Source organism: Hipposideros armiger, unplaced genomic scaffold (genome assembly GCF_001890085.2).
Source record: "Hipposideros armiger isolate ML-2016 unplaced genomic scaffold, ASM189008v1 scaffold_867, whole genome shotgun sequence".
Lineage (NCBI taxonomy): Eukaryota > Metazoa > Chordata > Mammalia > Chiroptera > Hipposideridae > Hipposideros > Hipposideros armiger.
Genome location: NW_017732217.1, coordinates 67,326 through 77,987, shown reverse-complemented (window position 1 = coordinate 77,987; position 10,662 = coordinate 67,326). Strand labels below are relative to the sequence as shown.

Here is a 10,662-nt window from a genome sequence, read left to right as displayed (position 1 = left end):
ACTGCGCATATGTGCCGGTGAGCTCGGCTGAGCGCAGGCGCGGAGTGTTGCCCTTGGTCACGTGAGGGGGAGCAGATGGGGATGTGGGGGCGGAGCCTGGGGCGGGGGGGCCGGTTTGTTGTGGTCGCCATTTTGCTGGTTGCATTACTGGGTAATCAGGGCCCTGGCTCGCCGCGTCCGTCAGATACCTTCAGCCAGTTGGCAGGTCCGAGCTCGGGCTTCCCGAGCAGTTTGAGTCCTCTTGCCCGCGCTCTCAGGTAACGACGCGGCTATAGACCGTGCAGCTCGCGGGGGGGGGGGCAGTACGGGACCCGCCCTGCCCGCGTCGTTGCGAGATTTAGCACGAGGCCAAGAGAGGAGAGGAGGGGAGCGGCGGGCTGGTGCAGGCCATGCCTGGCTATTCATAGTCGGATTCCTGGAAGGGGCCGAGCCCTAGGGAGCTGTCCTTGGAGGGGGTAGCGGGGCCCCGCTCCCGCCCTTTGTTTGGGCTCTGCTCTGCCGGCCGCATCGTGGTTGCCTAGCAACAGCTGCCCTGGACTGTGATTGGTTGAGCTCTTGGCAGCAGCGACCAATGGCACGGTTGTTGCCATGGCAGGTGTGGACTGCCAAGTTCAGGCCGACCCCGCGGGCCGGGGCGGGCCTCTAGGGTGGGGGGCGGGACGCCGGTGTCCCCGGGGGCGGGTGGCTGTGCGGGGCGGGGCTGGCGGGGCGAGGGTTAACTCGCCCCTCCCCCGTCCACCTGCTTTCCCTTTCCCCCGCGTGCCCCGGGCTGACCCTCGTCCCCCCCCTTTTCCCTCCCCCGGCAGCGGCGGCGGCGGCGGCTGCTGCTGTTGTCACCCACCGGGCCGCCTGTCCCGCTTGCCCTCCCCGCTGCGGGGCTTGCCGGGTCGGCCGGGCCGGGACAGGCGGCCGTCTCTTCACCGCCGCCATGCTGGCTGCTCGCCCACCCCACTGGGGGCCCCACCGCACTCCAGCCCCCCGTGGGCCCCGCGCCAGCCCTGACCCGGGTACGGGGTGGGGGCTGGGAGAGACAGTCCTGGTGTGGGAGGGCCCCGGGAGAGAGATTGTTTTGGGGGGGACCTCCAAGAGAGAGGAAGGGTCGTGGAGTGGCAAGGTTTGGCATAGAAGAAAAGGTCTGACAGGAAGAAAGGCCTGTGGGAGAGGATTTTGGTGTGGCAGATACTCTGGAAGGGAAGAACTTTGATATTTGGGGACTTTGGTTATGGGGGCCTTCTAGGAATGGCACAGTTGTGGATTGACCCGGGTGTAGAGAGGAGTGACTGGAGAAAGGGCCCTGGTAGGAATATTGGATTGGGAGGAGGTGGGTAGGATCCAGCGTAGGGGAGAGAAGGAGGGTCACTCTAAACCGTGGGAAGAGAGGCTGCCCCTTTGTGCCCATCAGGAGGAGTGGGCCTTGATCGGGAGGGGGTCTTGGACTAATATGGGGAAGAGCTCTGATGTGGCATGGGGGAACTGGAATATGGTGTGGAGAAACTAGCTGGAGGGGTGGCCCCTGATGTGGGAGGGAACAATATAGAGAAGAGGTCTTGGCATGGTATGGGGAAGGTCCTGGGAGAAGGGTGTGCCCTTGTAGATGAGAATGCCATAGGGGTAGGACTCTGATATATAGGGGTTCTCAGATTACAGTCGTCAGGAAGTCCCCGACGACCCTGATGTGGTTTTAGGGGCCTGCAGAGGACTTTGCTATAGTTTGGCAGGGGCCCAGAGGACTGTCATGTGGTTTGGGGGTACCCTAGAGTTCTCTGAATTGGGGGGATCTTCTGGGAAGGGCAGATCTTGAAGCAGAGGGACCTTGTGTGATAAGAGATGACACCCTTACTTTTGAGGAAGACTGCAGGAGGGCAGGATCTTGTGTGAAGGGGCCCTGGGGGGGCTGCGAGTGGAACTGGAAAGAGTGAACCCTACTCCCTATACTGTCTGTGGTTTCTGTCTTTCTCTTCTCTTCCTCCTCCCAATGTTGGTGTTTTTCTGTCCTTTCCTGTCATGACCCATATCCCTGTCTGCTCCTAATCACTCTTTTTCCACATGTCCCCCTTTGTGCCGCCTATCTCATTTATTTGGTAACCATTTGTTGAGGGACTCCACTGTGCTTTCCCTACCGTTCACGTGGCCATTTCTCTCTGTCCCCTCTCTTCACTGCCAACTGTTGCTCTGTTGCACCCTTTGCCTTCTCCCTCTGTGCCCTGGCTTCTCTCTGATGTCCACCTCTTTCCTGCCTGGCACGCTCCCACACATCCCCTTGTTCCATGTTGTTCCCCCGCCTCCCGCCTGCTCTCAGGTCTCAGCGGCGGTGGCAGCCGAGGTGCAGGATGCGAGAAGGCGCCCCCCGGCCGGGCTCCCGCTCCAGGCCTCGCTCCCCTGCGGCCCTCTGAGCCCACCATGGCCGTTCCACCGGGCCATGGTCCCTTCTCTGGCTTCCCGGGGCCCCAGGAGCACACGCAGGTACGCGTTCAGCTGGCTCCTCACCTGCCTGGGGTAGGGGGAGGCTGGGATAGAAGGGTGTTGGGGTCAAAAGATAGTATGGTTGCCCAGGGCAGTTTCCCAGCGGCATGAAGGGCCCCATGGGAGTGGAAGATAATAGAAGAATTGCTGGCAGAGTCAGGGTTTGGAGGGCCTGAGTTCAAATCCAGACTGGTAGTAAAATTACTTAGGTTCTCCATGCTTCAGTTTTCTAGTCTGTAAAATGGGGACAATAATGATACCTACCTCACAGGGTTGTTGTGAGGATTAAACGGGTTCATGAAATGCATGTAAAATGCCGAGGACAGTGCCTGGCACATAGTAAACAATAAATGTTCACTAAGGACAAAAACGTCAAGAGGGAAAGATCTGGAGGGGGTGAATGGAGAGGAAGGTTGAGCCTGAAGGGTCCTGGAGCCAGCAGGGCTTGGTGGGGCTACAGGGTGGAGATTTTCAAGGGTAGAGACTGTGAAGGCGCTGAAATATAGTAGAGCTTAGAGTGGTTAGGTCCTGGGTGCTGGATCCAGAGCAAAGAAAGACCCTGGAGGTGAAAGAACTGGGCAAAGATGCTCAGAATGAGGTGTGAGCATTGGGTTCCCAAGGGATGGGGGTAAAGCCAGATGTAGGCCCTCAAGATAGGATACCCAGAACGGATGGTCTCAGGTGAAGGATTGGGGGCAGGGGAGGCAGAGCCCAGGTTTTCTATATGATCTTTCACACTGAGGTTCAGAAAGAGGAGAGGTGTGGGATGAAAGGTCAGGGGTAAATAGTTCACCATTCATTCATCCAGCCAATCTCTAATGATCATTCACTACGTGCCAGGCCCTGCTGCAGGCACTGGAGATACAAGAACATGACAAGGCCTCTGCCCCTGAGGATTCTCTCTTCTAGTGGGGTTGTCAGACAGTGACCAAATAAATATGCCTGTGGTAACGATGAGCCAGCTGCCCATCTAGCTCCCCTGAGGTTGGAGCTGAAGGCCTGTCCTCAGTGCCCACCCCTCACCCCACCCAGCAGGTATTGCCTGAGGTGCGGCTCTTGCCGCGGAGGCTGCCCCTGGCCTTCCGGGATTCGACCTCGGCCCCACTGCGCAAGCTCTCCGTGGACCTCATCAAGACCTACAAGCACATCAATGAGGTGGGCAGTGGGTGGGGGACCCAGGCTGGGTGCTGAGGGGTCCTGGCTGCTGCCACAGGTCACTTACCAGTCCTCATCTCCCGGCTGACCGGCTGGGCAGGTCTACTATGCGAAGAAGAAGCGGCGGGCCCAGCAGGCACCCCCTCAGGACTCAAGCACCAAGAAGGAGAAGAAGGTCCTGAACCACGGTTACGACGACGACAACCATGACTACATCGTGCGCAGTGGCGAGCGCTGGCTGGAGCGCTATGAAATTGACTCACTCATTGGCAAAGGCTCCTTTGGCCAGGTGCGGGATGCCCACCCCACACACACACCTGATCCAGGGACTCGGGGTCATGGGCACCCACTGATACTGAGTCACGCAGTCAGTGGTTCAATGGCTTCAAGTTCTGTGCTGGGCTACTCACCCTGCCCAGTGACTGGGTTTCCCAGCGCCTTACAGAAAAGTGTCCTTTTCTGTAAAAAAAGTGCAAATAACAGGACTCCCCATATAAGTTTGTTGTGTTATTTCCTGTCCAATGTTTACACTAGTGCCTGTCGGTGAGCACTCAATTTTGAATTAACTCTTAGTAATATTGATAATGATATTGGTGGGTCTGCTTTGCTGGAGGGAAAAGAGTAGTCCCTGGCCTCCCCCCACCACCTTCCCTCACTTTGTGACATGCCCTGCCCCTGCAGGTGGTGAAAGCCTACGATCATCAGACCCAGGAGCTGGTGGCAATCAAGATCATCAAGAACAAAAAGGCCTTCCTGAACCAGGCCCAGATTGAGCTGCGGCTGCTGGAGCTGATGAACCAGCACGACACGGAGATGAAGTACTACATAGGTGAGGCCTGAGGCAGTGCCAGCTACTTAGGGATGGGTCAGCCTTGCTGTCAGACGGGGCTGGTGTCTACAGGGCAGGGTTTGGTCTGTAATTCCCTGACACCAGTGATTCTGCCACTTTTCATGATTATTGCCCTATTCACATGATATTGCTGTTCGGAGTTGACTGGGTGCTCACTAAAGGTGAGGCTGTCTTGTAAGCACTTTATGTAAATTAACTTGTGTATGCCACAGCCCCATGAAAGGGGCATCATTGCCCACAGCTTGGAGATGAAGAAACGCAGGCTTTCAGGTGCTGTTGTTTGCATAAGGGTGCAGAGTTTGTACTCAGTAGAGCTATAATTTGACCAGGCAGTGGACTCCAGAGCCTTTACTCTTAACATCTATGCCAGTCTTTTTCCTCTTACCTATACTGGTCCCTTTTAGGAAACGCAAGAGGATTTAAAGAGTGTGTTTTTTTTAAATATAAATCTACATAGTAAATGTATCCTTGGGTACAAAAATAAACAGAACTGAGACTAAAACAGTGTCATAAAATTAAATGTGGCAGTGTAAAATGGTGTTAAAGACCTGTCAGCACCAAATGGAAACTTTCTCTTTGGTTTAATGTGACAGTTAAGAGACTTGAAAAGAATTCACTATTCTTAATCAAAAAAGTCAATATTTTTCTTGGTGTAAATCAAGTATAGACCATATAAAAACGTCCTGTCTAGCAGCTGGTACCCGTGGGCACACCATACTTTGGCCAGTGCTCAAGAAGCAGAGTCACAGATCTGCTTCCAGCCTCTCTCCTTGATTACTGTATACCCGAGGCCGCCATTGGCCCGCTCTGAGCCTCTCAGTTCCTTCTTAATGGGCCCATTTCCGCCCCCTTCCCTGCATGCAGTGCACCTGAAGCGACACTTCATGTTCCGGAACCACCTGTGCCTGGTGTTCGAACTGCTTTCCTACAACCTGTACGACCTCTTGCGCAACACTCACTTCCGCGGTGTCTCGCTGAATCTGACGCGGAAGCTGGCGCAGCAGCTCTGCACGGCGCTGCTTTTTCTGGCCACACCCGAGCTCAGCATCATTCACTGCGACCTCAAGCCTGAGAACATCCTGCTCTGCAACCCCAAGCGGAGCGCCATCAAGATCGTGGACTTCGGCAGTTCCTGCCAGCTTGGCCAGCGGGTGCGGCCCGGCCTAGGAATGGGACACGTGTGGTGTGGGTGTGGCCGGCCAGGGGCGGGGCCAACTGGTGGCACGGGATCCAGGAGCAGTGCTTGGCTGGGATGGGGTTGTCCGGTACAGCTTCAAGTGGCTGATACCGGAGGAACAGTGCTTGGAATGGGGTGTTGCTGGGTATGGAGGGTGCCAGTGGGTGAAAAGGGTATAAAAGGTGAGGGCCATGGAATATATATATATACTGCCCAGTGGGAAGGGTAGAGTGAAGCCTGGGGGCAGGGCCAAATTTGAGGCTGCCAGATGTGGGCAGGGGAAGTTGGGTTGACTTTGAGCCTAGGTGGCACTTTATAAATTTTGTTTATCCCGTGCTCTTAGAGCCGGTGATGGAAATTGGGTGGTGGTCGGGGGTCGGGGAATGCTTCGGCTTTGTAGCTTCCTGTAAGCAGTCATTTGAGATGATGATGGTGGCCTAATAAGGGTCTGGATTGTGAGGTTGAGGGTGGGAAGGATCTGGGTTTGCAGACTGCCAGCATCTTACTGGTGACCAAGAGGGGTCCAAAGTCAGGCCTGGGGATGGAGATCAGGGTCAGACTAGGCCAGCAGACTCCTGAGGCTTATGAATAAGATGGTGTGGTGGCGTCTGGAAAGGTGGTGCTGATATCATCAGGGTTTGGAGTCCCCATCCCCAGATCTGAGGGCAGGAGTCTAGTCCTAGCTTCGGGGATGTCAATGGCATCAGTTGGGAAGGCTGAATGAAACCTCTTGACTATTGTCCTGTTTCCTCCCCCAGATTTATCAGTATATCCAGAGCCGCTTCTACCGGTCACCTGAGGTGCTCCTGGGCACGCCCTATGACCTGGCCATTGACATGTGGTCCCTGGGCTGCATCCTGGTGGAGATGCACACTGGAGAGCCCCTCTTCAGTGGCTCCAATGAGGTGTGCTCCCAAAAAAGAGGTGTGCTGGAGGGGGTTGGAGGCCTGGCTGACTAGATGACCCTGACTGCCTGCCTGCTCACAGGTGGACCAGATGAACCGGATTGTGGAGGTGCTGGGCATCCCACCAGCCCCCATGCTGGACCAGGCACCCAAGGCTCGCAAATACTTTGAACGGCTGCCTGGGGGTGGCTGGACCCTACGAAGGACAAAGGAACTCAGGAAGGTGCGGCCCTTGCCCTATGCCGCTCCTCCCACCCTGGTGGCCCCTCACTCTCTCACACTTGGGTCTCCCTTTCTCCCTGCTTCCTCTCCCTTGTGTCTTTCCCATCCTTCCTCTCCCCCTTGTCTGTCCTTTCCTTCCTCCCCAGCCCGCCCTCTCTCCTGAACACCCCACGACTCTTCTTAGCTTCTCTCTTTCCACTTCCTCTCTTGTGCCTCTGTTTCCCCGTGTGTGTCTCCCTGCCCCTCCTGCCCACTGACGGCCACTCTCTTGCCCCCCCTCCCACCCCCTCCCTGCCAGGATTACCAGGGCCCCGGGACACGGCGGCTGCAGGAGGTGCTGGGCGTGCAGACGGGCGGGCCCGGGGGCCGGCGGGCGGGGGAGCCGGGCCACAGCCCCGCCGACTACCTCCGCTTCCAGGACCTGGTGCTGCGCATGCTGGAGTATGAGCCCGCCGCCCGCATCAGCCCGCTGGGGGCTCTGCAGCACGGCTTCTTCCGCCGCACGGCTGATGAGGCCACCAACACGGGCCCGGCAGGCAGCAGTGCCTCCACCTCGCCCGCACCCCTCGACACCTGCCCCTCCTCCAGCACCGCCAGCTCCATCTCCAGCTCTGGTGCGTGCCTTGTGCCTATGGGGTAGGACAGGGATGGGGGCAGCTCTGGTTTGGCCTGTCCTGGGGGACCGTGCCACTGGCCTTAACTTAGTTGGAACTGCATGATCCTGAACTCCAAAGGGTGGAGCAGGAGAGCTCCAGCTGGCCCTGACCTGATCTCTGAAACTGAGCTTGTGCTCAGACTTCTAACTGGTTCAGACTCCAACACCCAAAACTGAACTCTGGCTCCTAATCTCAAAATTGAGCCCAATCCTTCAAATGAGCACAGAACCCAAAGCCCAAACCTGGGCCTGAGCTATGAACCAGACTCGGCCACCCAAAACCCAGCTACCACCTCTCACCTCTTCTCCCATCTGGCACTTCCAGGAGGCTCCAGTGGCTCTTCCAGTGACAACCGGACCTACCGCTACAGCAACCGATATTGTGGGGGCCCTGGGCCCCCTATCACTGACTGTGAGATGAACAGCCCCCAGGTACTGGGGCCTGCCTTGAGGCCTTTGGGGGTGGGTGGTGAGTTATCTGGGGCTTCAGGACCAAAGTCTCCATCACCCACTGTTCCTTTGCTCCTTTAGGTTCCACCCTCGCAGCCGCTGCGTCCCTGGGCAGGGGGTGATGTGCCCCACAAGACACATCAGGCCCCTGCCTCCACCTCGTCACTGCCAGGGGCTGGGGCCCAGTTACCCCCCCAACCCCGATGCCTTGGCCGTCCTCTATCACCAACCTCTCCTCCACCCCCGGAGCTGATGGATGTGAGCCTGGTGGGCGGCCCTCCGGACTGCTCCCCGCTCCACCCAGCGCCTGCTCCCCAGCACCCGGCTGCCTCAGCCCTCCGGACTCGGATGACAGGAGGTCGTCCACCCCTTCCACCCCCTGATGACCCTGCCACTCTGGGGCCTCGCTTGGGCCTCCGTGGTGTTCCCCAGAGCACAGCAGCCAGCTCATGACCCTGCCCCCTCCCTGGGGCCCCTCCTGAAGCCATACCCCCCCCATCTGGGGGCCCTGGGCTCCCATCCTCATCTCTCCCCTTGGCTGGAATTGCTGCTACCCAGCTGGGGTGGGTGAGGCCTGCACTGATTGGGGCCTGGGGCAGGGGGTCAAGGAGAGGGGTATAAGCGCACCCTCCCCACTAAGGACTGGACCCTTGGCCCCCTCTCCCCCCCTTGTTTTCTATTTATTGTACCAAAGACAGTGGTGGTCCGGTGCAGGGGAGACCCCCCCTCACTCCAGGGCCCTAGGAGGGGGTGGGGGTAGGTAGGGGGAGATGGCCTTGCTCCTCCATGCTGTACCCCCCAGTAAAGAGCTTTCTCACATGCCTGCCTGAGCGTTTGCAGGGCCCTGGCTCCCCTCACCTGGTCCTCAGAGGCATGGTGGGGAATGGTGTTGGGGGAGGGCATGCTGGAAGAGCTTTGTCTTGTGGGATAGGTCCATGGGGGAAATTATGGCTATCTGTGCAGACATGGGCTGCAGGAGATCTGGGCCTAAGGAATCCTAGACAGATCCTGGGTAGGATTCTCGCCCACATTTGCCTTTTCCAGGGTAAACTGAGAGTCGGAAAGGCTAAAGGCCCAACTCTGGCCTGCCTCTAGGAAAGAAACATCAGGTTCTGCCCTAGTAAACACGGGCTTCCACAGAGGCTGCGCAGGAGTGGCTCCTAAGCCAGGCAGGCATCCAGTAGGTGCTGAATATGTAGCAGGACTTATTGGTGTCATCTGGGGAATGTCAGGCAGACAGTGGTAAAGCCTTTACCCCCTACGCGTCAGATCTCACCATGTGCAACCATTGCGGAGCAAGGCGTTTTGAGATTCTCAGGCAAAAAGATATTCCCGGGGTTCCAGGTAAGTGGGCCTGTTTCCATGGCAATTCGGAAACGTCTGTCTCCGAAATGGCCAATCAAGAGCCGCCTGATTCAAAGGGTATCGTCTTCCACAAGTGGTACGCGGCGCCTCCTGGGAAATGTAGTTCTTAGCGATCTTTCCCCCCCTTCCCCGTTTCGTTGCGGAACTACAAAAACCAGAGTTCTTTCGCGTCACGTGTTTAGGGGCGGGACGCAAGGCGGCCAGTCGGCAGCCAGAGGCAGACGGGTCCCGGATGTTTGGGGTGGGCTGTAGAGGAAGAGAAGGCCGTGATTGGGTGGTTTTGGTCGTTCTGTTCGCAGGCGTAGATTTCTCGGTCCTGCGGTAGGTGCGTGACGACTATTGGCGAGAGCGCGCTTGTTAGGCGTTCGTGGTTTGGGGGTAGCAGGCGGTAGATGTTGAGGCCGGAGACCCCGTCACGTGGGGCCTCACTAGCTGCTGTGCCTGGCCCAGCTCGTGTGAACGCCCAATCCGTAGGAGAGACAGGCAAGGGCTCCGTTACAGACTTGTGTGTGTTCGTTAACGGAGGCAGCGTGGAACGCGGAGGGAACCCAGACGAAGCACGGGTAGGGAAACCTTCCTGGAGAAGGAGGAGCTGCCTGACCTGAAATCGGAGGAGTGCTTGGGGTTGGCGGTTGTGCGGGGGAATGGCTTGCGCAAAGCCCGCGATGAGAAACAGCCAGGTGATCTGGTGTTGGTGGAAACCTTATTGAAAATTCTGTATGGATTAGATCGCGGAAGATTTTGTTTGCTATTTAGGGAGCTCAGACTTTGTCCTGAGGGCATTGAGGAGCCACGGGTGGATGATGTCTAGAAGGGAAGGGAGCATGGCATAATTCGCTGCTTTCTGGCAATAGATTGATGGGAAAGAGACTTGGGTCTCTGAGCCCAGAATGGCGGCTGTGGCAGGATTCTAGTCAAGAAATGAACCAGGGCGCAGGAGTCTTGGTTGGGAGGGGGAAAGAAGGTTGTGGGTGGAGAGAAGGCTGAGTTGACAGGCTGCATGTGTGGCTTACAGACGGTGTGGGAGAGAGTGGGAAGGGGTATCTCCAGCACGTAGGACAATGGCTGTCATGTAAATGCTTAATAAAAATTTGTTTCAATGAACAGTCCAGGGAGGCCGGTACTATCATCTCCCTTTTACATGTGAGAACACTGAAGGCAGAGAAAGTTAAGTAACTTGCTTAAGATCATATAGCTAGGAAGTGGAGGGCTCAGGATTTGTGTGTGTGTGTATGTATGTATGTATGTGTGTGTGTACACTATTGACTTGATTAGGTGCAAGGTGAGCCTCGAGTCATCAGCAGGAGCCAAATCATGTGGGTCCTGTAAGGAATTTGGGATGGATAAGCATGGAAATATATATATATATATATATATATATATATATATATATATATATATATATATATATATATATATA

The 10,662-nt window shown here is 56.6% G+C and overlaps 1 protein-coding gene across 10 annotated transcripts in view; it reads left to right on the top strand.

Annotated features, from left to right (window-relative positions):
* Positions 1-60: 60 nt before the first annotated feature.
* Positions 61-10,662, top strand: part of DYRK1B (dual specificity tyrosine phosphorylation regulated kinase 1B) — a 20,957-nt gene continuing 10,355 nt past the window's right edge. Inside the window, exons 1-13 of one of the 10 annotated variants that reach the window (XM_019629753.1) lie at positions 94-257; positions 807-1,007; positions 2,300-2,463; positions 3,496-3,618; positions 3,719-3,907; positions 4,300-4,447; positions 5,333-5,619; positions 6,404-6,550; positions 6,633-6,773; positions 7,071-7,106; positions 7,191-7,386; positions 7,753-7,859; positions 7,959-8,696. In XM_019629753.1, the coding sequence (XP_019485298.1) occupies positions 929-1,007; positions 2,300-2,463; positions 3,496-3,618; positions 3,719-3,907; positions 4,300-4,447; positions 5,333-5,619; positions 6,404-6,550; positions 6,633-6,773; positions 7,071-7,106; positions 7,191-7,386; positions 7,753-7,859; positions 7,959-8,330 (1,989 nt within the window). In that variant the 5' untranslated portion in view covers positions 94-257; positions 807-928 and the 3' untranslated portion in view covers positions 8,331-8,696. Of the gene's footprint in view, positions 258-806; positions 1,008-2,299; positions 2,464-3,495; positions 3,619-3,718; positions 3,908-4,299; positions 4,448-5,332; positions 5,620-6,403; positions 6,551-6,632; positions 6,774-7,070; positions 7,387-7,752; positions 7,860-7,958; positions 9,806-10,662 lie in introns of those variants that run through there. The other 9 variants (XM_019629754.1, XM_019629759.1, XM_019629751.1 and 6 more) reach the window with 9 other exon arrangements.